The sequence below is a fragment of the Populus euphratica genome, unplaced genomic scaffold (genome assembly GCF_000495115.2).
Source record: "Populus euphratica unplaced genomic scaffold, PopEup_1.0 scaffold552.1, whole genome shotgun sequence".
Taxonomy (NCBI): Eukaryota; Viridiplantae; Streptophyta; class Magnoliopsida; order Malpighiales; family Salicaceae; genus Populus; species Populus euphratica.
In genome coordinates, this window is record NW_011500235.1 from 157,011 (window position 1) to 183,233 (window position 26,223).

Consider the following 26,223-nt stretch of genomic DNA (forward strand, 5'->3'; position numbering starts at 1 on the left):
TTTACCATAAATTATAGGTATCTTATATTATTAGATACATTATTATAAAACATGTTTTAGTTAAGGAGTTATTGATACTTCAAGTGCAAAATGATGATATAAAACCTTGATAAAAATGCACTTTTAAGTACTAATCACTATCCATATAAACCAAATTGAAATTCAAGATTTATAGCTCCAGATATAACCTAATGACTGAATAATGTTCCAGTTTGGACTAAACCATCATCTCTTTTCTAAGTTTCACCCTTTCTTTGTCTTCTCAATTTCAGTAGTTGAACTCATCAATCAATTCTTTGATTTATATGATAGGCCTGCATTTAAGATGAATATTTACTATAAATTAAAGGTATCTTACAGTATCAGACTTGTTATTATAAAATATGATTTAGTTAAGGAGTTATTGATACTTTAAGTGCAAAATAATGATATAAAACCTTGATAAAATACATTTTTAAGTACTAATCACCTACATCCACACCTCAAATAACAAAATGGTCTTAAGTATTGTATTTCTTCATTACTCCAAGTTTAAGATTATAATTGTTAATTGATGAATTCACACCAAACTTTCTACACCACTTGAAGATATTTTATTTTCAAGATTTTTCACCACTTGATGAATCCACCAAGATTTTTCTCACTTGAAGATATGCTTTCTTCAAGATTTTTTCTTAGTAAAATTGCATCACCAATACTAAAATTTTTATACCTATCTCTCAATGGTTTATAAGTGTAATTTTTGTTATTATAAATAACTTTCTCAATATAATAAATAAAAAAAATAAAAGTTTTCATATCTCTATATCTCACAAGATAACAATTAAATGATTTGAAGGTATTTAAATGTAGTGAAAATGAGATTAAATATTTGTGCTAGAATATGAAGGTTTAATAGCATTAATTAAAGTATTATCAAGGATTGATGATTTTGATCTATTTTTACACTTAGAATAAGTTGTATATCATATAAGTTTGGATCTCCTTCTTGATTTTAAAATTATGCAAGTTATATATGTATATATATGTTTCTAACAAGAATTAGTCATTTATAATCATTATAATCCTACTCACAACTAAAACGATTGACCAGTTTAGATTAGTCAAGCCAATCAGTCGAGCAATTCTTGAAAAATTCTGAAATGTTCATTACAAATGAACAAGCAGTCAACTAGCTCATTTGGTATCACCAAATGGTCAAGCAATTCATGTAGAATTCTAAATTTATCACTTTTAACCTGGGTGAATTCTAAATTCATTTTAACTTTTTGCTATCAAGATGAGATAAAGGATTTACATCAAGCACTTAAAATAAATATTTAATTTTAATTCTTTAATATACTTTCTTCTTGGATTTCTTCATGAAATCCTTCATGCTTGATGATATGATATTTGTATAAACTTGTTTAAATTAAAATTTATTTTCGACCAAGCATATTATTAGTCCAATTTTTATATTATTGTTATATATATATATATATATATGACATTAAGGTCAACATAAGATACATATACCAACAACTCTTTCATTTATAGTTTTCCCTTGCTTTCCTTTTCAAAAAAAGAATAAGAAGCCTCCAAACATCAGATACTTCTTTGTGGTTTATAAGAATAAAACATAATTATCATTTTGTTGTCCTTGCTTGTTAATTATTTATAGTTATGTCTTAGTTTCTCACTTTAGGTGATTATTTTCCTTGCTCGTCAATTAATTGCTCATCAGTTACTTATTTACCTTTTGAATTAGCTTGCTTAAGTTATTTTAATTAGTATGACAGTTCTCAAATTGGTATTTTTTTAAAATTCTGATATATTTAATGATTTTTTATTAGACTTTACTTTGTAAGAAGCTAGTTGCTTTCTCTTGTTAGTAGTCTCTACAAAATTTAAGTGTTAGTTTTGGTGATTTTTGGATTATTTTAAAGCTTGTATTGTAAGTAATAGTACGATAAAAGATAGAATATAAAGGGGAGGAAAATATAGGAGAGAATGTAGTAGAATTAGAAAACAGAAAAGGTGAAGTGAAAATCAACAACATGAGAGTTTGAAATAAAGCAAAGTTTTATAAGATTATAAGTCTACTCAGGAAGTTAAGCTTTTATAACTCGTTGAAGAATTTCTAAATTTTTTTTTGGTTGGGAAAAACTCTGCTAGATTCTATATTATTGACATAATAGATAAATTTTATATTTTATGGACATGGATCTAACTTATATTGTTCTCAATTATTTGTTTTTAATAGAGATGATACTATAAAAACATCTATATTTGTAGGTAAAGTTATATATTTTCAAGTTCTCAACCAATAAAAAATATGGTGTTAGCTTTTTAGAAGCCTAATCTCTTCTCTCTCATTTTATAAAGAAATATTATAAATTGAATATGAATGTATGCTCATGCATGTAGAGAGATATCAGAGTATATAGTGGTTATTGGTAATTTGTGTAATTACTTGCCTATAGTCAAATTAATGATATTGAAACCTTTACACATTTAATTTTGAAATTAGTGGTTGCTAAAATTTCAAGTGAAAAAAATGGCATTACCTACTCTAATCATAATGAGATCTTCAAAGAATTTAAAGAATGCCCTACCTTTAAGGCTTTTTTTTTTCTTTGCTTGAGATGACTTTTGCATATTCTTGAACCCTGCACCTTTTTGTTTGTAAGTGAAACTTTGAAATCCTTAGCAGTTCATTTTATTTTGAAGGTAAGCATTACTAAATATTAGCAATTTCACTTTGTAAATGTCATGTCAGATACTTTATAATAGAATTTATTGTTTGTGTGAAGAAATTTAATTTTTTATCTTTATTGGCTTAGATGTGGTTATGCTTTTTATTAAGCTCATGTATTATATCTTTCCAAGTCAATCAACCCTACCACTTTATTTTCCAATATTAAAGGACATCTATATATTTTTATAAGAGATATATGAAAGTTGGTTGACTATTATTGAAAATTATGTTAGGAAAATTTAATTGAGCTACTTAATATATGAGTTCTTAAAGGAAAAAATTTTATATTTCTTTTACGGAAATAGTCTTTTGCACTTGTGAGAACTACAAGACATCTTAAAAAAAATGGAATGAGTTAGGAAGTTCTCATGTCATCATTTTGAGTTAACTATAGTATGATACATCTTGATGCCATTATTGTAATAAAAAAGACTTTGCATGATATTGTAGGAAAAAATTAAATCATATGTGTAAACAATACCTTTGTCTTTTGGGGTTCTAACTTGAGTTTTTGGTAAAGATGACATTGTAAACGTTCAAGTTCTACCTTGAGTTTTTTTTTTCAATATAGATGAATTCAAGTTTTTTTGTTTTCCAAGCTCTTTCACCAACTTTCTTATTAGAGAGTCAAAATATATCATCTCTTAACCAAGTAATCATAGTCAAATAATTGATAACTCTATATATACTTTAATTTAGTTTTCCAATTAGAAAAAAAAATCACATAGAAGTAAAAACTTCTTACTGGATAAAGATTGTTTGCTTTTCACTGCATGGTTAAATACAAGCAAAGATTTAATTGCGGGAGTTAAAAAACAAACAAAATAATTTTAGGCTAGAGTATATGATCACTTAGTCGACAATTTAGTCGAGAATTAAGGGAGTTTAAATAATAGTTTCCAAATAAACATCTTAAGTAGATGTCAAGAAATAAATAGAGAAGTTGGCAAATTTATTGAATTTTTTATCCAAATTGAAAACCATCATCAAAGTGGAATGAACGAAGAATCATGGATAATTTTAATATTTATTTTCATGTTAAATTATTTAATATATTTTTTATCATATTTAATTTTTTTAATTTTTTTTACCAAATTAATGATGCTTAGAAAATGTATACTTATTTGATTTCTATTTGAAAATTGTTGGATTATTTAAAAAAAAAAAAAAAAGAACCTAATGATAAAATGAGCTTGCAAGCCAAAAAACAAAGGCCACATAAAAAAAAAAGTCATGTTAGTGCAAATTCAACTTTATTAACTACATCAACCCCTAATTATGTTAGTTTATGAGAATATAGTGAACTATTGATATTTTAATATAGACCAATTGTTTAGAAGTTTGCAAAGAAATGACTTAAACTTAAATAAAAAAAAAAAGAGAAAATTGACGAGACAACTGCATCAAACCTCTTATAATAATTTAAAGATACTCTAATTGAAATTGAGAAAAAAAAAAGACATGAAAGTTATGTCAGTGCAACGAACTATAATGATTCAATAAAATACAGAAACAAGAATTGGAAAGGATTGAGAAGGAAGAAAAAATTATAAAAATGGTTATTTCTAAATTGGATTTGATTTATGCAATGTTTTTAAAAATAAAAAGTTAGAAATTATGCAAAAAAAAAAGGGTTTTAGTGTTTAATTAACTTAACTGATGTATTGTTTTTGTTAATGTATTTTTAATTATATATGTTAAAATTTCTTAGTTATTTTAAAGATAACAGTTGGTGTTTAATTTTATATTGTTATAAAATTGATATCTATTTATAAGACTTTTTCTAAGTTTTTCTAACACACAAAAATAATTTGGATTTATTAACTTGAAAGATAACAAACATAAAGGGAAATAAAACAACATAAAATACTAGAAAATTATAATAACGTAATAAGTTGATGACAATGAAGATGAATGACGATTAAGAACGTTAATATCATTTAGTGATTCATGTATGTCAAAAAAAAGTATGTCATATTCAAAGATCTTATGATTTTATCGCTTCTAAAATTATAATTAGTTCAAGACAATGACTAATATATATCTCTTATTTCCAGTGCATACAATTAATGCTTCCTAATATCCCTGAAAATCTATATCGCTCTCTAGTCAACAGTAATTAAGCAATATCGGTCTCATTTGGTGCCTTTAGATACTAATCACTAAATACTTTTACAGTTGCTTTGACAAGAGCTTTAAAATTTTCTATCGCAATGCTTTCTCTAATTCGAAGATATTCATCAATAAGATTTGCAAGAATATCATATGCAAGTATCATGCAAGCTACAATTATCTTTTGAAGGTAAGATAAGCCAAGAACACCAACAACATTTATTCTTTTTAAAAGTATGGATTGTGAGCTTTATTGTATTTGTGATCCGAATGAGAAGACGACAACTCATCTTAAATTTTCTTCAAAATTAGCTTTTAGTGAATTAAGAATTTTTAGCAAAATAATTATTATATGACCTTACTTCACCTTCCTTTCTATAATGGTTGTTGATATTATGACCAAGAACAAAGTCATGAGACTTTGTTCTTCACTCTTGATGATTTGATTCTTCTTCAGCAAACATTACAGTAGCAATTAGGAAAGCAAATATGAGAATATTATCATTAAAATTAAAAATATCATAAAAACTAAAATTAGAACGATTCATGATAAATTTTAAGGTAAATGAAGTCAAGGTTGTAAAGAAAAAAATGATGAAGAAAAATGTTCAAGTATATAAGCATATTTATAGATGTATTTTTTTTTTCAAGTTTTAAAAAATCAAAATGTAAAATATTGATGATTATTTTTCTAAAGTTTGAATTTTAAATTTTAAATTTTAAAAATCCTAATTAAAAAATCAAAATTTAAAATGTTGGCAATTAATTTTTTAAAATTTTGAAATTTGTGGTTATTTTTTCAAAGTTTGAATTTTTTTGTATTATTTCATTAATTTTATATTTAATTATGATAAATTTCTTATATTAATTGTGTAATTAATAACATGATTATATCAGATAGAAATTAATTAAATTATATCAAATATATTAAAATATAAATTTGCTTTTGCAACACTGGAGATGCTAAAAAAAAAAGGTGCTGCAATCCATGAAATCACTAAGGTACAGCTACTTGCGAACAAGAACGATGTAAACCAACTACCAATAACGGAAAGAAACTCCTCCACCTCACTTCACTTTCTTCTTCTTACCACGCACTGACATCTCTCTCTCTCTCTCTCTCTCTTTCTGTAATAGAAAACAAAAAAACAAGTCATCAGCAAAATCTGTCTCCGTCTGTGCAATCACCTTTCTTCTTTTATAACCAAAGTAAAGCATACATTCTACTAATAATTAAATCAAATTCAGAAGAAAATGCCTTCTTCTCCTAAATTCTTTCACTCCCGCCTATCACAACCCTCGAATTCTCGCAGATCAACGGTTCTGATTCTCTCTTGCCTTCTAATCGGGATCTCCGGTTTCATCTTCGGCCTCACTTCCTTTCTTACCTGCTCTCACACCTACCGTTGTTTGAATAACTCCCCGCCGCGATCCGTCCGTGTCGTCTGGGGAACCAATACCAACAAGAATGATAATGGTGTTGGAAACGCCCTCCTTTTGGATGGTGAGGAAAGGAGAGAGAGACAGAAGGTTATGGGGTTTGTTGGGATTCAAACTGGGTTCGGGTCATCGGGTCGGAGACGGTCCTTGAGGAAGACTTGGATGCCATCCGATCGACAGGGACTCCAACGGTATAGAGTAATTCTCTTTCTTTCTTTGTTGATAGCTATCGTTTGAATCTTGATTGGTTTTTGCTTATAGATTTAGAAATCACATTTTTAAAATGAGTTATTGGCGTTCTTGTTTCCTGAATTAGGTTTTTTATATATATTATTATTATTCATTGATAGCAAACAAGAACTCTAATAAAAGAAAGAAACCACGTTGATCTGTAACTGATGTTCTACATAATTTAGCCTTCAGCAAGAGAAGGTCTCAAGTTTCTCAATTTCAATAGGACACAATATGCTAGAGTTATGAGTAGAGAAACAATTGAGGATTTGATGTTTTCTCACTAAACATGTTTTGAGGAGAATAAGATTTATATATATATATATAAATAAATAAAAAAACAGAGAGAGAGAGAGAGAGAGGTGCGGATGTGATCTCGAAAAGCAATATGTACATCATAGTTAGTCGGATGATTACTATTTCATACTAATATATTGTTGCTATTGCTGAGCTCTTGATCTTCTTCCTTTCAGAAAACTGTGCTATATAGTTTCCTTTTTCACAGACTTTCGTTGTTCATGTTTTTGAACGTTCCTGAAAACTAGTAGCTTGTATAAGGCCTTTTCTTTGTATCATATTTTGGTTGTTTATAAGTTAATTGGCTTGCAGGTTGGAAGAATCAACTGGTTTGGCATTCAGGTTTGTTATTGGTAGAACTAATGATAAATCGAAGACGGCAGAGCTCAAAAGGGAGATTGCAGAATATGATGATTTCTTGTTATTAGATATTGAGGAACAGTATAGTCAGCTCCCATATAAAACGTTAGTACTGATGATAAGCTGCATGGTTTTCTTACCTTTTTTTTTTCATCAAGTTAATTATTGGATAATTGTACTCAGCTGGTTTTTTTTTTTTTTGGCAGGTTAGCATTCTTTAAAGCTGCCTATGCACTTTTTGATTCTGAGTTTTATGTTAAAGCTGATGATGACATATATTTGAGGCCAGGTGGGTAAATGTGAAACTTTTTGATATTTGTTATTATTCAGTAGCATTGTTCTGGAGATCAACTTTCATAGTACAGTTCCATATAAACCACGTTGCTGTCTTTCAATATATCTTCAGATCGTCTTTCAACTCTTTTGGCAAAAGAGCGTGCTCACTCTCAAACTTATCTTGGATGCTTGAAAAAGGGACCAGTTTTCACTGATCCAAAGCTCAAATGGTAAGCTCATTTTCCTCTTGTGTTTCTTATGTTGTAGACCATGGCTATATATAAACATGACAATTTCTAAATCAATCATGCTATTTTTTATATTTAGGTAGTTTGAATCTTGTTCTTACTAGATTTAACATTGTATACATCAAAATTGAGTTGAAGTCACGTTACTGAAGCGATACTATAGAAGAAACTGTTTGCTAATCAACAGCAATGCTGCTGTTCATGGAGCTGTTGCTGTGAAAAGTTTGTTCTTGGTACTTTACTTATCTAACTTGAATCTTACCTCATGATTTAATGTTCTGTAGGATTAGAATTTAATGTTTATGAGTTTTCCGAGTCTACTTGAGCTTTATTTTATTCACAATTTTCTAAATTTAGTACCATATTCATAAAAAAATTGTATCCACTTCAAAGACTTATTTGGAATCATTTCAGGGTTGTCATCATCATGCCTTCTTCTATTGGAGATTTTGGTTTACCCAAAAAGCACTGCATCAATACCACTGGGCTTAATAATCTCCAAAAGAATTAGTATCCCAAATTGTATATAGCCATGACTTTTGCAGTAATCACGTAATCTTGATTTTTGCAGGTATGAGCCACTATCCTATTTGCTTGGGAAGGAGTACTTTCTTCATGCATATGGTCCAATATATGCTCTTTCTGCAGATGTTGTCGCAAGTTTAGTTGCTCTCAAAGAGAACAGGTTAGCTTGCTTATTACCTTTATCAGGACATCCCCTTGAGTGTTTGGCCAACCTTGAAAAGCTTGTTTAAAATAAGTTATACAATAATGATTATTCAAGCTACAATTTTAGGGACATGGAACCAATTGTGAAGCTGTCCAATGCCTTTCAAGAGCTATTGGCTTTGTTGCCATTTTGGGATAAAGCTCATGCTTGTCTTTTTTATTCAATTTTTCAAGTTTTATCATGTTTCCTTTCTTTGTTTAGATGGTGCATGCACCATTTGAATATCCCATGTTACTTCGGAACAACAGCCGGGGCGCCGTCCACCTCTTCCCAAAATTATTTATATGCATACTGTATGTGTAGAGTATGCCTTCCTTTCCACTTGCATTTCAGTTCCTTCCCAACATAAATCACTTGCACATTCCAAAAAATAAAACCAAGAAGTCACACAAATCAAATGCAAGTAGATCCTGTCACAGCAGTCACTGAAATTTAGCGAAAAAATACTTGCAAGATATACTTTCTTAACTTGTTTGTTTTGACGAGTTATGCTTTCTTAACTGGTAACCTCATTGATTCCAATTTTATTAAATTACATAAACATCCTTAATTATATATGAAATCAAACGTGAAAGCATATCTTATTTTTTGTTTTTTCTCTCAACTGGCTGCAAACCAATATTCATTTGTTTTTCAAACTTTATTGACACGAGATGACTCTTTATTTTCCATCTTTTAACTGTGTGCTGAAAAAAAAAATCAAAGAACTTGGTCTATTGTAATTAAAATTAGAGTTATGCTTTGTTTTATTGAAGACATTAGAGTTATGTTAATGTCAGAAAATTATGATTGGTCAGAATTTTTAGAATTTTATATTGACTGCAATTTTATTACTTTTTTTATGTCAGGGATTTATTTTTACAATAGACCTCTTTAGTCATTAGTTTACATAATCTTAATAGAAAACCTATTTAATTCCATGAAAATGTATCTGACTGTCACTTGCATAAAGAATGTTTTTACATAATTTATTTGTTAAATTAGATATTCCACTGTTTTTGTATTCATAGTTTTTCCATTGCTTAAGTTTATATCATATTCAGTTCGCACCCCTTCAAACATTGCTCGAGCTCCGCCACTGCCTTGGAACTTCATTGATAATTGGCATGTTAAGTCATATTCAACCATGCCGTCACATGTTACTTGTGATGGTTATGAACCTGTCCACCTTGATTGTTTGCATCTAAAAGCAAGCTGACATTTATTTGGTATTTTGGATATCAGGGAATTTAAGTATACACTGTACTTTAGATACTACAAGGTCTTGGACTTAGTCTTCACCTGCCAAACCTTTCATTTTTATTCCCTGCTGTGTATTTCTTCTCTGATCGAAAGGTTATCTCAACTTTCTGATTTTACAACACAAGGAAAATAACAGTTACAATTCTGGAAAACAAGAATTTGAAAACGAGAGGGAGTGGATCTCAATATTTAGGGAGATTGTCTTGATTCAAGGTTGGGCTTGGGAAACCTAACCCAAAACTAGTTGTTATCTTGTAATTTAAACTTAAAGTGGCAGGCATATGGAGAGAATACTTTGCTTGTTTCTCCTCCCCCTCCTCCTCCTCCTGTCTCTCTCTCTCTCTCTCAAGTACACATGCATTCCACACAATTCCTTGCTTTCAATTAAGTTTGCAAGCTCTTTTCACTGCATAAAAATGTTTATTGCTGTTTAATCTTTGTAGTTGTTATGTATGTTGGTTTTGACAAAATTCTTCATGGTAGAAAAGCAATTTCATTCAAAGAACCATGTCGTTGATTTACAATAAATAAATAAAGCAGCTGAAAAGGTTATTGTTCACTTCAAACAAACTGTATGATCAATCAAGATGACACAAAGAGGCACAATGGATAAGTCACCCAAGAAAAAGCTGTGTTGGATTAGATATGAAGAAGCTTTTTTTGGTTGACTTAACCAGGCCTATCACCGGCTGAAGCTTGTTTGGGACTTGCCTTGCTTCTGACCTGAAATAGCAAAAACGTACCTTGTTGAATGTACCGTGAGTAGTCCCCTGCTTGCTTGTCTGTATACATCAGAACATGAAATGCCACGTTATATTTGGAAAATTGGCAGTAGACAATCATAATATGTACACTGAGGAACTTCTAGATTCAGATTCTCAACATATATTGGAGATGATCATTTCATTCCCTGTAACACTGCCTTTTTTCTTGAATTATCAGTTTCCGAATGTTCAGCAATGAAGATGTTACAATAGGTGCATGGATTCTGGCAATGAATGTTAATCATGAGGATAACAGAGCGCTGTGCTCACCAGAGTGTACACCATCATCAATTGCAGTCTGGGACATTCCCAAATGTTCAGGTCGGTATCTTTATCAGCCATGAAGGAAACAGAATCAAAATGAACAATATCAGTATCACTCTCCGTTATTACTTTTCTGGCATGAACATTCACACACACTGATGATTTTGTTTCATTTCTAATGCAAGGAAAACCTGCCTTGCTTCAGAATTTTATGCAGAATTTGTCAAATCATTTTTATAAAACTGCATCATTTGATTTCTCACAAGATGGTGTGTTGAATATTTTTCCACAGACTGTAAATGTACATGTTCTGATGACGCCTATTAATTATAATGCAGGGCTTTGTAATCCAGAAGCTAGATTGTTAGAACTCCATCAGCAGGAGAGCTGCTCAAAGACTCCCACTATGGAATCTGATGACTAGCATCTGGGTTATCCTTTTCTTCCAAAGGAGTTAGATTGGAGTGGGATTTATGAAGTGCATACTCCGTGAAGTTGGTAGTGCTGCTAACAGATACGTCTAACCATCTCCTTCAGTCCATCATATTTTTTTCAAAATTTAATACATTGTCACAAACCTTTTGGTAGGTTTAGGCTGTAGGAGAAATGAGAATCATTGAGAGCGGTTACGCCTTGTAAACTTCCATTATTGAATATACAGTCCAATCAAATTTTTTGACATCCGATTATTGTTCTTGAATGACCATGTCATAAGCATAATGGAGCATGACTACTTGGTTGTGTGTGCAAGCATTTGCTCACCGTATATATTCATGCGTTACGAGGCAGGCACGTGTGAACGAGATAGCTAATTTGAGATTTGTAGCGTTCAAATTAGTTTTTTCATCCTGCATTTTAGAGGTGCGACAAGTTGTCTAGCAATTATTTTTTAAAATATTTTTTATTTAAAAATATATTAAAATAATATTATTTTTATTTTAAAAAATTATTTTTAATATCAACAAATCAAAATAATCCAATAAAAATAAAAAGATAAAAAAAATTGAATTTTTGCTGAAGTTTTTTATTGGTATTGTAATCTGCTGCCAAGTTTTTTGTTTCTTTTTTTAATTTTTCTGTAAAAGAAAAAAACAGGGAGGCATAATTACATTATACACTTTAAGTTTATATTGCAATACATGTTAATAGTTTTCCATATATTCATTCCAAATGGAAGGCATATATCCAGAAATATTAATTTGACCTTGTTTGTTTTAAAATGTTTTAAAAATATTTTAGAAAATGTTTTGAAAATTTTATGTTTCTTTGTTTCAATTTTTTTTTTTTGAATTATTTTAATGTGTTGATGTCAAAAATAAAAAAAAATAAAAAAGTATTATTTCGATATTTTTATAAATTTAAAAAGTAATCACTACTACAGTATCAAATAATATTTAAAAGGGATGAATTTACTATAAACTATTCAGAAACGGATGTATGTTTATGTTTATAGGTAAATTTTTAGTGAAAAAAAAAGAGTGTACTCTTCTTTTACTTTTGGCAAGAACATGTATTTGGAGGAGATAGATATTATTTGGTGGTGGGGATTCTGCATTAAACTAAATTTATGGGGGCAAAAGTAACAAAAAAAAAAGTAGAGGTTATGAAGGCAAATGTAACCTGAAGAACTAATTATGGGAGCAAACTTCAACTTTTTTATGGATTTGGAGGAAGGCAGTGTAGGCAAATCCAGATGTGCAAATCTTTTATATATATATATATAAAATTAAACCAACTTTTAAAGCCAGAGAATGTTGCTCCCAGGCAAAAGAAATGCACCATAGGTTAATGAGTAGTTACATTGATTGTTTTATTCCTATATTATTTCTTAGATGAAATGAAGGGGTAGGATTAGGGTTAATGTAGACTCCATACTCGCCTGTTGGAGCCGAAACGTGTTCTGATAAAAGCACTTTTCGAGCTGGATCATGGTTTTGGGAGCCACAGCATTTGGTTACTTGCTTATAATGATGGCTTCGGAAATCAGAACGTACTCAAAGTGAAAATCATGTTCTTGATTGTAGATATAATGCCAAAAACTTTATTTTTTTCTTATTTTAAATTTCTCGTAGAGCCCCTGATATACTTTTTTATTGATAACACGAACACATTAACTACTGATAAAATCGCATCTGTTACTGGATGGAAAAATGGAAAAATCTTGTATTTAAAAGGAAAACATTCAAGGTGGCTAAGAATTTTCCTGGCCAAGCTAAGAACAGCAGACCATGTTAATTATTTCCTTTTGCTGTCTCTAGGGTGTTATATGCTTAGGCACCAGTTCTTAAACTCATGATCTATTGCTGTCATTGGGGCGTGTTTGCCATGTGCTCAAGCCTATCCACTCAATAATTTACTCGAGTGTTTGCCATGTGATACTGCGAGATGCCGCCCTGTTGCTTTCTGCATTTCTTCTTTCTGGCCAACTCAAATTCTAACAACTGTCTAAACGATTGATACTCATGAACATCATTAGGAAGTGAAAACAACGTTCACTGAAAAAGACTTGTCGGTGGACAAATAACATGTCAACTTCTTTCCTCTCAGAAATACAGCTACAAGCACCATGCGATTGCTTCCCATTTCACATCCAATTCGTTTCGTTTCATCAAATGGGTGTCCATGTGTTAGGGTCCATGATCGCTTCCCATTTGCCTGTTCATATTCACATTAGCCATTCATGTGGCTGACTGAGTTAGCAGATCCTTCAGCTCTTACCTTGATATATGCCAGGAATGGATGTGGTTTTGCATGTTTATAATAGAGTTACGTTCAGTTCCATTAATAAAATAAAAATCAGATTTGGTGACAACGGCAGGAAAAACCAACTATTGAATTGCCTGAATCTGTCTGTAAGTTCTATCTCTATTTCCTGACGGGGAATGAGTTGCGTCTAAATCTGATACAACTTTCATATGAAAGTGAAACTCTCTTATCATTTCTTTTCTTTTCTTTTCTCATGTGAAATGGAAAATTTAACATTTTCTATTTTATGCTCGTGACTAATCTATATATATATATATGAGAGGCTAGAATTCAACATCTTTTAGTAGAAAAATGATGCATATGCGGGTTAAACTAAACATCAGCTTCCAACAAAACTTTTCAGCCTAAATTACATCCTCTAGAATCAATCAATGCTAATTTTAGATTTCAAAAGGAGTGTAGTTGAAGTGAAGTATCATCAACAACAACAACAAACAGAACAATTAAGATGATGATAGCAAAGTGATTTGCAAATGATTCATAAAATAGTGGGAGTAGAGAGGAGGGGCAGTGAACTTTGCAGGGAATTTGTGACGTGAACTTTGCAGGGAATTTGTGACATTAAAGGCCCATGAACGATGGAGCATTTGATTGGGCCATAAAACTGCCATCATGCCCTGGTTCTTTCAATTTAGACCTTGAGAAGTCAATTTATTTACCCATTATCAATTATCTTGAGCAGTCCACTGGGGATATGGCCCCTGGGAATGGGTTTTTTAAGTCGCAGGAAGGAGGTGGCACAAAATGCCCTCGTTCTTTGTTTTGCTGCCACCCTTTATTTTCCTGTTATTATTATTATTTTCAAATCAAGGTCTGTAATAACAAACTTTTTAATCATTGGAGCATTGGGGCCATGGTCTCCATGGTTGTCCTTTAATGGTCAGCTTACAATTATTTTTGTCTTTTTTTTCATTGTACCATTTGGATGCCATACCATGTTTGAACTTCGGATTTTCACTCTTTGTAAGAAGAAAAGAATGGAGTCTTCAGCTGTATTTTTCTCTTGCTCCCTAGAAATGGTGAAAAAGAGAAGTGTGGGCTAACTCGAAACCCGATTGATGGCACTAGCAAAGATTAGAGGATGCACGTCTTGCAGTAAAATTAGGAAGATAAACATTAAAAAGAAAATTATACTATAAATTAAAAGAGAAGGACATTTCATCATATATAGGGTGTTTAATGTTCACCGAGACAAATATTATAGATTGCGTTGCTTACTCTATGATGTAATTTTCAAAAATTTTAATTTATTCTTGGATTTTTTTTATTTTTTAGGTGTTTATATTTCAAGACTAAAACTTTATTTTTTTTACATTCAAGTCCCTTATGTCGAGAGAAAAGGCCACTAAAAACCCAAAAAGAGATTTTAGATAGTCATAAATAGACTAATCTTAATGTTAATTAGTTTATTTTGAAGAAGGGAATTCAATAAAGGTGATTTTTTTTAACCATACTAAAAAAAAATTGGGTCCTCAAAGTTTTTTGCATTTGGTTTGATTTTCAATTTTTAGACTAATTAGAGCTGTTTTGGTGTTGGAAATTGAGTTATTGAGATTCCTATAATATTTTTTGGGATTTTTTATTTTTAGACTTGGCATGCATGCAACACCTAGCTTTTTTAAAAAGGTTAGAGGCACAGGGGCTTCATTTATTTATTTATTTGGCTTTTAAATTTTTTTTATATTTTAAAGTAAATAAGTACAATGATATTTAAAAAATTATTTGACTCTGACATTCTTTCAAGTAAGATTAGAGCTTTTATGGCGCGTGTGTAGTTATTTGTTAATAATTATAAATGAATTTAATATGCATAATTTTTTTAAAAAATCACTTGAGTATTTAAATAAGAATAAAATATATTTTTTTATATTTTTATTGTGATTTTTTATATAGTTTTCATGAATTAATTATTCTTAAATTTTTTTTATATAGATGTATAAAAATTATCAAGACATGATTTTTTTTTATTTTTTTGTTGAAACTTGCTTTTGGAATCATCATAATTTATTATTTAGAAAAACATGTCTGTAGTAAAAAAAAGAATTTTTTTTTCAAAATAAAAATATAAATGAATAATAAAAAAGAGATTTTGACTAAAGAAACACATTTGTTCTCATAAATTTAAATTATTAGAATTCTTGTGAATATTTATTTTAATTACCTTTAGTTTTTGTTGAAAAAACCATGTTGTTAAAAAAAAAGACATGCTTTATCAAAAATAAATGCTAAATAAGAAATGTGGATTTTTACTAAAGAAATACATTTTTCCTCTGCAATTTAAATCCTTTGAACTCTTTTGAACATTTATTTTAATTTTCAAATAATTAAGTGAAAATTCACTTTGAAAATAATTTTATTGCATTCTTTTTTTTTATTGCATCAATGATAGAGTTAAATACTACGATATGCAATTTTTATTAGGAAAATCAACTTTTCTCTTGAGTTTATAATTATCATTCATAGCTCTTTTTACTATTAATCAATTCATGTATTTTTTTAAAAAGTAAACACAAACATATTCTTTTTATTCCTCAACTAATAAATTCCATGATACTAGAAAGGGCATTCATGACACTGCGTTAGAAATTAACTTATAATCACAACACAGTACAACCTAAATTACTCTCCCGAGGCACGTTATATTTGATTGAAGCAGGCCTAGTTATTACAATTCCTTTAAGGGTTGACATTGCTAGGGTTTCTAATTTTGTTAGCTTAAAATCAGCTTCATGAACTCTCCTTTATCACATAAGATATGTCTAGGCATGGCACTGGTCATATTCTCAAGTTCAAGCAATTCAATAATGTCAAGATTTGTCAGATGTCTCCTCCTAACCAGAGGAAGTTTCCTCACTAAATTCTTTTCATGTTAATCAACCAACCACAAAGAAACAAATTAAGAAAGTACTAATTGCATTTCACACCAAATACAATAATTCCACAAGCTTGCACACACACAAGAAAAGGGGAAGCCAGAATGATTGTGTTCTCTTCCCTCACTAAATGGGCATCACGTGCCTTTGTAGTTCCTCAATTACTCCATCATATGAGAGAGAGAGAGGGAGAGGGAATATATATTCAGTACTGTTCCCTTGAGTTTTTTATTATGTATCTGGAACTCGCTGCCCTTCATGATCAGGGATTCTTTCTTTTTCACTTGGATGACAGACTTCTTCAGATTTTCAATCGAAATTTAACCAAATGTTTCTTCAGTAGAAGGGATCTGTTGAATCTTTATTGCGTAGGGAAGTAAATCTTAAAAGACTGTAAGAAAATGCCATCGATATATAAGAAACAATGACTGGACCAAAAATGGACTTGGGGACAAAACAACAGCCTCCTCATCCCTTTGTGTTATCATCCAATCTCTCTCTCTCCAGAGAGGAATCCAATGTGCCCTTCGAGAGGACATTAAAAATCTTTGCATGCTTTTATGCATGTGATTTCAGTTGACATTTATACCATTTCATGGCCCAACAAAGTGGGTTAACTATCAATTATCAATAACAGCTAGCTGCCTTCTTCTTTTATAAGACGTATCAGTTATGACCGAGGCGTGAGGCTTCATAAAATGATCGACCTCTGTATATTAGGGTTATGACTTGAGAGAAAAAACGGGACCTGGCAAAATGGAGGAGTAATGCATGATAGCTAGCTGAACAAATGATAAATGGGTGTGTTCTTAGGAGCCCCACATGAAGGCCTAAATGGGTGGGTCTTCCCTTCCCTGTGAAACATGGCAAGCAAACAATCAAAATATATAGGGCCCTTCAATTTTCATATGGAACTGCAACCCATATGATTATTGATGTCTGAATATTACCATAAATTTATCCATTCCGTACTCTGTTGCCATTCGAGCTTAGGTTCCTCACTGACCAGACAATCCTAGTAATGGCAGGCATCCTCTCCGTAGGTCATATGGCATATGAATGTTGCATCCTGGAAATTGCCAGATTCCAAGTACTGTATAATCCACGTCTTGTTCAGTGCTTGCTATCCATCCACGTACTGGCCACCTAATAATAATAATAATGGTCATGGAGAAATTAAAATTCGTGGATACCTCCAATTGTATCTCTTGTTTTTTTGTTGCAGACCATCATATATATACTCGCCCACTTCTCAAATGGAAGATTGGGAAATGACAGCACTAAGTGCAACCATTGGTCAAGGTTAATCACAAGCTAGCTGTTGGGTTTCAAATCAAAAGCAAAAACAACAAAAGAGCAGCGCTGGCATTTCAATGTTCAAACAAAGAGATCCTACGGATAAAAAGCAAATCATGGCTATTCCTAATCCACAACTAGTTTCTGGGAGAGATAAGGATTGAGGATGGGGAACGATATAGAAATTAACGGGCTAACTCTCTATGAGAGACATACAAAAGCTTTAGAAAAGGATTCAACATTGCCATTTCCATGTGACCATCACGTGTGTTTTTAATTTGCAGCTCAATGACAAAAGCTTTAGCCCACTTATGTCTCAGAATTGAGATAGAAACATGAAAACATTATGGCCCAGATCAGAGAGGCCAAAGCAAAATTGTAACTTCTGGCATGTCAAGCCTCCTTCAATGTCTTTTTCTTAATCATGAAGGAAGATTCTACTTAACAGATATTGATGTAGACTTGTATTGGTGATGAAATTACTACCTCTCCATGATTAGATTACTAGTTGTTAGATTACTAGTTGTTAGATGAATGAAAGTTATCCAATCTAGTGTGTTTTAGGATGCTCACTTGTAATAAGCTATAATACAATATTAAGATCTCAGATATTATTAAAAAAATATTTTAATTTTTTTATTGAGTAATCCAAAGCTCCAACCTATCTAAAATTTAATTACTTTTAACTCTAAACATGCCTTACCAGACTACTATGTTTGAAATAACCACTCATGTAGAAGGTTTTCTATTAACTTGGCATGGGATGTTCTTAAAGATTATAGACCCATAAACTCTATGCATCATCTTCTTTGGTTCTCATATTTCATCCCAAGACACTCTATCATGTGGCTTGTCTCTGTAAATCATCTTAATACTATAAACAAATAGCATACTTTTCAAATCATTCTCTGTTTAACATGTATTTCTTGTAGGTCTAAGTTGAAACACATGAATATTTATTATTTTAGTATATTTTCTCTATTATGGTTTGGGGAGTTATCACAAACATGATTTTTATGAGTTGACCTTCTTCAATATAACATCAACTATTTCTATGAATAAACACAAATTTAAAAAATAAAAAGGGATTTATGCGTTTCCTTGTTTAGTTAACTTTCTTAAACTCAATTTACATCTAGCATGAGAAAAAATAACAAAATCTTTCATAAAATTTATTTATCTCATCATAATATTTACAATGATATTTTTAATTTGATATAATCCTAGTCCTATTTAGTAGAGCTTTAACCAAGATTTCACATCTCAGCTGCTTTATGACATCTTTAAAAATTATGAGATACCATTATTCTTGTTATTTTAGAGATTTTGTTTAGCAAAGTTTCATTTATAATCAATGATCAACTGGATTAAAGAATTTTTAGAGACCAGCCAACCAATCATTTGTTGTTTATCTTCATAATCTGTTTTTATCAAGTTTCTTTTTTAGCTTTTGCTTGATTTTCTCGTTATTTTAGTTAGACTAGGGTACCAAGTTTTTGTAATTCTTGGGTATTACACTCCAGTTTCTCCTTTTAATATAATTATTCTTTTAAAAAAAGAAAAGAAAAGGGAGACGGGTACATTTGAAACCAATCACAATGTTCTGGTCATGATAGATATGTTTAGTAGCTTTGCAGACTGACCTCCTTTTTGGCACTGCCACAGTTGCCAGTTTCTACCACTATCTGTACTCCTTTTTTCTTTCCAATGACTCCAAAGATTTTGCATAACAGAGTTAGACTTTCTGGGTTGAATTTTGTACAGAGACTGTAGTAAGAACCAAAGAAAGTTCAAGAAAAAATTAATAAAGAAATCAATTTATATAGTCTACTGAGGAAAAAATTAACAGCGAGAATTTCCTTGAGCAAAACCCAACACACACTAGACTACAGTCTCCCTCTCTCTCCCTCTCCCTCTCCCTCTCTCTCTCTCTCTCGCCCCCCCTCATGTGATGAACTTGCTAGCTAGCTACTACTGAACCCATGATTATAGGGTCTGCAGAAATAATCCTTAAAATTAAAAACATAGGTATCCGTACTCTTACACAAAGTGAGGGTCCAAAGTTTGAGACATTCTAAGGTTGTGGAGCTGCCTTTCTTCATGTCTCTCACATGGCATAAGTCAGAGCTATTGGAAATTGCGAAGAAATTCATGTATGGATTGGCAATATTTATTTGCTGTTGCGCTTTTTTTTTGTTCTTGATTTGTGGGCAGGTAAAGATTAGAGATTTCAATCTTTGAGGGGAAAAAATAAAAATAAAAAATAGATTTTTCCTTATAAATTCGTCTTTTTATTACTTAGCTAATGATTCATATATCTGTCACTCAAACTCCAGGTTCATTCTTTGTGCTTTGCAAAACTATCGTATGAACTGCAATTTGATTAAATATTTAATAATTGGTGGATATAAATAATTTAAAATCTTAAGACGATAGCTCACTTTTATCCAGGAAAAAAAAAAACATCATCGGTTGCATTCCAGATCTTTCAATTAATTTTAAATTAAATAATTTGAATTAGGTTAGAGAAATAAAATAATAAATAATTATTTTGTTTTTTATTGTTACGATATATTAAATTATGATTATTTATTCAATTTAAATAATTAAACCATCACGGCAAATCCTTTAATTACTACTCGGACATTTATCTTGGCGGTCTCCATTGATGACTCAAGGCAACCGAATATTGTCCAACAAATACATATCATTTTAAAAGCTAGTGATCAAATTATAGTTTTATTTTATTTATTTATTTATCACGAGAGTCAAAATTTTGTCTGCAGTACTGTATATATATATACCAAAAGGAAATAAGATGCTCCCCGCCTATCACAACCCTCGAATTCTCGCAGGAAAAAAGGAAAGGAAAGGAAAGGAAACTGGACTCATTTGGTCATCATGGACTGATAAAAAGTCAGAGAGATTGATTATCCAGAATTTAAGGTCTGGATTGAATAATATACGTTTGAGCAACAAGTTGGAAAGATGATGGCTAGCTAATTATACATTGACCTTCAGGTAAACCAGGCCAAAATAACATGATCACACACACACACACCTTAATTATCTCGAGTTCTGTGTCGTGTCTCTCTGTGTAATACAATGGCCGTTCGCTAAACAGTACTGGGCAGCCTCTCTTCAAGGAGTAAGAGCACTACTGTAGATAATATACTGCTGACACAGATTACATGAGTTCAACGAGCCACAAAGTCAAACGAGATGATCTGTTGCTTGGAGCAATTGGCATAGAGTGCTGCCATGGTCATGATATACGTGACGAAATTACTCAGCTGAATGATTTGGATCTTTTAACCACCTCATAAAAATTATTCTTCTTCGCTTTGTTGACATTGAAAATAGTCGAGCCTTGGCTTGGCGAGCACACATACGCTGGATGGATGCTTTACCTAGTATAAGATTAACGTGTAAGATAAGCCGCATATGGAAATTATGGCGCTACTTGATGATTAGGGTGGTGCCATTTGTCCTCGAACTGCTGGAAAGAGCACCCTAATCCCTAAATTACAGAAATGTTTGACTCTTTAAAGACCCTTTTTAAAAAAAAAAATGAAGAAGAAGAAGAAGATATTGAGTGGGTTTTTGTTGTCTGCCGATAAAAATATGATGCGGATAGGGCACTTTCATGAGTGCTATGGGAACTCGTTTGGTTGGTGTTTTTTAAAAATTTAATTTTTTTATTAAAATTATTTTTTATATATTTATATATTATTTTAATATATTGATGTTAAAAATAATTTTTTAAAATAAAAAAATATTATTTTAATATATTTTCAAATAAAAAAAATTAAAAATAACTTTTATTATTTTTTTAAAACTCTTTTAATACTAATAGCGTTTAAGAATTTTTCGGCTCATAATTGATCAACCAAGAAACCCACCGAATGGTGGGGGCGGGCTCAGCTGGGATAGTGATGGTGTCATTAGGCCGGTGAGTGGGTATGAATATTTAGAAGGAGAGAACCTGCATAACCACTTGATCAAGAGACAAAAGGGGGTTATTTATAAAAAAATAATACTGTTGAACTTGGCATTTTCCAAGAATATATATATATATATACCAAAAGGAAATAAGATGCTTTACTGCTTTCCAACTTCTAACTTGAGAGGCAGATATAAAACAAATTGAGGAATTCAAGAGACTAATATAATCATATAAAGATGATCCAACGTCCTATGAGGATGCATCTTTGGGCACAGTACAGTGAACCTTCCCTAGAACGCATGATTCTCTACATAAATTAATGTTAATTTGTTGGGGGAACCATGCCATTAGCTAGCAAAATCCTGTCTTGTAATACTACTTCTTATACAAATATAAACCTGCATTCTGCAGTTCATCTTGATTGGAAAGAAGAGCCAGGAGATGGGGTTGCTAAGATTAAGAAAATAGACAAATTAGGAGGTGTTTATCGCTCTATATACCGCAAGGTTGATCAGCTTTCATCCAGTGAGAGACAAGTCCACCACCCTTCCAACCTCCCAGGTTTATATTTTATTTTACTGAATCCCAGACGCTTTACTTGTGTCTTGTGTTGTGTTCGTAGATGGTGATGTCTGGTTCGAGATGTCGAGAAAAAGGAGTGAACTTTAAGGCTTGTCAACCAAGTTTTGACAATCAATGATCATTCACACTATATAATTAAAAGGCTAGTTTCTGTCTGTGTTAACCACCTAACTTTCTTATGTTTGCCTTTTCTTTTGTGCTGTTTTTGATTGATTAATCGATTTATTTATTTTTTATGTAGTCACCGGGTCGATGGTTTTCTGAAGAATCTGGATCAATTGCCTCAAATTCTGTCCTTTTTTTTAATTTTTAATTTATTTTTTTATATTTTTAAATCATTTTAATATAATATTTTTAAATAAAAATATTTTAAAAATGTCCACTTTTTTGTTTCTGTGAAGAACCACCGTGTTTCCCCGTGAAGTGATGGAGCACAAAATTGAGTCATAATAATGGAGCATCCAAGGCCCAAGACCATATTTAAATATTAAAGGCAAATTGATTCTTAGAGATTACCCAAATATAATATAGCAATTACTAATTTCATGGTGCCCTTTTACATGAGTTCCATTTTTGTAAGCGACTTTCTGTGTGTTTTTTTTTAATTATTATTATTCATTTAATTCTCTAATCCCTGAAAAAGGAGATATGCACCCTATACTGTAGATATGCAGAGTTCAATGATAGTTATCATGTTTTTAAAGTTTTTTAAAATTATTTTTTACTTGAAAGAATATTAAATTAATTTTTTAATTTGTTTATAATTTATCATATAACTAAACACACGCTAAACGGTCCATTCATTGATAAGCATAGCAAGAAATGCGAATAAAAAAAAAAGAAAAAGAAATGTGGATCATAGAAATCAATTATTATTATTTTTATCACCATATTATTATCTTTTATTGACGAGTTAAAAATGGTGGCCATCAAAGTATTTCTGCCAAAATTCAGTCACATCGGAGACGCCCCGATATAGATAATTAGATTCCTAAATCTAGTATGCATGAGTCTTAGAGAAAATAGAAAAATTATGAGGAGAAAAGGACAGCTACATCTTACACGTTGCGTGATTTATATGTTTTGTTTCTTCTTAGGAGATTAAATACCATATATTATATGGTAGAGGTTAGTATTAATTCTTGACGTCAACAAGGAATCGTGACGGCAGTCTATTCAATGCAAGCCCAACCACATCCTATGTATATGCAATTTTAAATTGAGATGATGCCAAATGTATAATAGAAGCAAGCGGTGAACGGAGATGGTGGCCATATATTTTCATTAAAAAATAAGCCTTTTATGTTGTTCAACTTGCTATAAATTCAAATTTTAATACGACTTCAATCCAAGAATTGCTTCAACATGGACACCGTAAAATTCAAAAAAAAAATCTTGATAATTTTAATTTATATTTTACAGCTTGTTTATTTTTGTGTTTTAAAAATATTTAAAAAAATAAATAAATTTATTTATTTTTTTATTTTAATTTTTTTTATTTTGAGTATCATTTATAAAGAATTTTGTTTCAAAACCAATAAAAATATTTGTTTTTATGTTCAAAAAATATTTTCATAATTTTTTTTAAAAAAATTATTTAAAAAAAATTATTATTTTATAATTTTAGATTATTTTAATATGTTAATATTAAAAAATTTAAAAATTATTTTAATGTATTTTTAATAAAAAAATATTTAAAAAATAATTGTTATTATAAACGTAAAAACTATTTAATTCGATGCTTATTAACAACTAATTCCATTCTTAAAAAAAAAAAGAATGGAAAGGTAAAACCGAATCTAAAGTTAAAAGCCATTGTATGAAATTATAGATTTTAATGCATCATAAAACATGTTGGCTTTTTTGTCATAGCCTATGGCAATATTTTAAGGTCACACATCACATGTCATTAATTATAAATGCATTACAAAGCATGAAATATTTCCCTCTTCCATCTTCTCTAATTAAAAAAACAAAAAGGCATGCTGTATGGATTTGCTTACCTGGCGTGAAATCGATCGCCAGCTCATCATTCCCTCTCTTCCGCCTTCCACTGGATGCGCTCTCCTCCTCTCCTGTCACTACCTTTTTCTTTCCCGTTAGCCTCGTTGTTTCCTTATTCACCACTTAGCAGGCTAACCTTTCTATTTCTGGGAATATTCACGGTATCCTCCCAACGTCATCACCTTTCTCCGTTATTTGCTTAGCTGGATGCCACTGTGGGCTTCCTCTGTATGGGGCCAGCTGGCACTCCACTCCCCACTGCACGTGGCCAGCTACTCTTGTCTAGCATTTACTGCACCCTAATTTACCAGGACACCACACAAACTAGTCTTTATTTACAACAATACCATTTTCACTCTTCCTCGAGCCCATCGAAGGCCCCATTTGGTGCTTTTAACTCGTCTAAGAGTTTCCGTAATTAACAGGCTGGCAAGGGTAATTGAGTCAAATAACATATTTCAGATGGCAAGCTTCTATCATTGCCCGGCTTTCAACTTTGCGTCTGGTTTTGCTGTAAAACCTGTGTTAGGATCAAATCTGTTTTCTTTAAAAGGAAAACATAATACGTTTTTTGGAAAGAAATTTTTTTATAAAATAGGTTTTTAAATACCAGATAATTTTTTTGATATTAAAACATCTCATGAAAAAAAAAAACTTAAAAAATATTTTTTAATATATGAATATATAAAAAAATAAGTTAAAAAATCACTTATTAATATTTTAGATATTTTTTCAAATTCATCTAACATATATATATAATATTAAAATAAATTGTTATATATATATATATATATATAAGACTCTGAGGGCATGGGAGTTGGTAGTCAGTAAGAATCACTCACCTCATGTTTAATTTTTACTTTCTTATTTCATAGAATAATTTATTATAAACATTTTAACAAATTATCCTAAAGATAAATATAAAAGGACTCATTTTAAACCTTTAATTAATATAATTTATTTTTTAATATTGAGTTTTTAATTATTTTCTCAAACTCAATTCAATTAAAAATAAAAATAATAAATGTTTTTAAATTTTATCAAATTTTCTAACTCCATTTTTCTTCTTGAAAGTATCATGAGAGATAAAAGCTGGAGGCGTTTTCCCATTTTTTAATGCAAATACATTTTCTTTATCAAATCCGAGGTGTAAATTTTATTTAAACAATCTCAGTACGTGAGAAATGAAAGCGAAGAATGCTTTAACAGGCTGCGAAATTATGTGCATGAGGGGGCATTCATAAAGGTTGTTTTAGTAATTCAAAAATTTACATTTCGGGTATTTTTTAAAAGTGCTTCTGCTATAAAAATATATTAAATTATTTTTTTTATAAAAATTTTTAATATATTAATATCAAAAATATAAAAAAATTATTTTAAAAATATTATAAATCACAATCTCAAACACCCGGTTAGCATGTTCTGTGCTGCAATAAATTTTAGTTTGCGATTTGAGAAAATAAGTTTAAATAAAAAATTTTAATTATAGTTTTTAAAAAATAAATTTATATATATAGTTAAAATTACTATGAGATAATTTTTTTCTTATAAAATAAATAAAAAACATATTATTCTAAGAATTAAGTTTTAAAATATAATTATGTAGAAAGCCAATAAATAATAAATACAATCCATTTAGCTATTATTTTTTCTTTTATGATAAGATAAAAGGCAGAAACGAACGAGCTACCAAACGGTCAAGATTTGGCTTCTGGCTTTGCGCAAGAGAGTGAAAAATCTACGAGTACTCGAAGAAAGCACACGAATCCAGGATAAATAGGAACTCTAGCTTGGGTCTATTCCCAGCGTGGGTCCCATGATAAATCGGCAATGTGTCCTATTTATGATGGGATTGCCTCAAATCCGACGGTCCACGTATTCTGTTTGTTTTGAGTATGATGCCATGTAGCCTGGTGATGGTCGTGGTGGGGGTATATTCAACGTGGGGTCAATGTACAGTTGTTTCGTTTGGGGATGGATGGGTGATTCATTGCCGTTGTAGTAATACAGTATTAAATGCATCAAATTAAGGGGGTTGAGTCTAACATGAGCCCC

General features: G+C 30.7%; 1 protein-coding gene across 2 annotated transcripts; it reads left to right on the plus strand.

Moving 5' to 3' along the window:
* Nucleotides 1-5,845: 5,845 nt before the first annotated feature.
* On the plus strand, nucleotides 5,846-11,451 carry LOC105112497 (probable beta-1,3-galactosyltransferase 14). Of its 2 annotated transcripts, XM_011008217.1 has the most exons (8): nucleotides 5,860-5,951; nucleotides 6,000-6,480; nucleotides 7,130-7,282; nucleotides 7,384-7,466; nucleotides 7,584-7,683; nucleotides 8,273-8,386; nucleotides 10,616-10,758; nucleotides 11,040-11,451. In XM_011008217.1, the coding sequence occupies exons 2-8, from the start codon at nucleotides 6,104-6,106 to the stop codon at nucleotides 11,123-11,125; spliced, it is 1,056 nt and encodes a 351-aa protein (XP_011006519.1). In that variant the 5' UTR covers nucleotides 5,860-5,951; nucleotides 6,000-6,103; the 3' UTR covers nucleotides 11,126-11,451. The 2 variants fall into 2 exon arrangements, with proteins under 2 accessions (XP_011006518.1, XP_011006519.1); XM_011008216.1 differs by having other exon boundaries at nucleotides 5,846-6,480.
* Nucleotides 11,452-26,223: the final 14,772 nt, after the last annotated feature.

Excerpts from the sequence above, each read along its gene's own strand:
- LOC105112497 (XM_011008216.1), top strand. The coding sequence starts at position 6,104 with ATGCCTTCTTCTCCTAAATTCTTTCACTCCCGCCTATCACAACCCTCG. Across the intron at positions 7,467-7,583 it reads TGACATATATTTGAGGCCAG|ATCGTCTTTCAACTCTTTTG; the intron begins GTGGGTAAATGT and ends ATATATCTTCAG. Across the intron at positions 10,759-11,039 it reads GGACATTCCCAAATGTTCAG|GGCTTTGTAATCCAGAAGCT; the intron begins GTCGGTATCTTT and ends ATTATAATGCAG.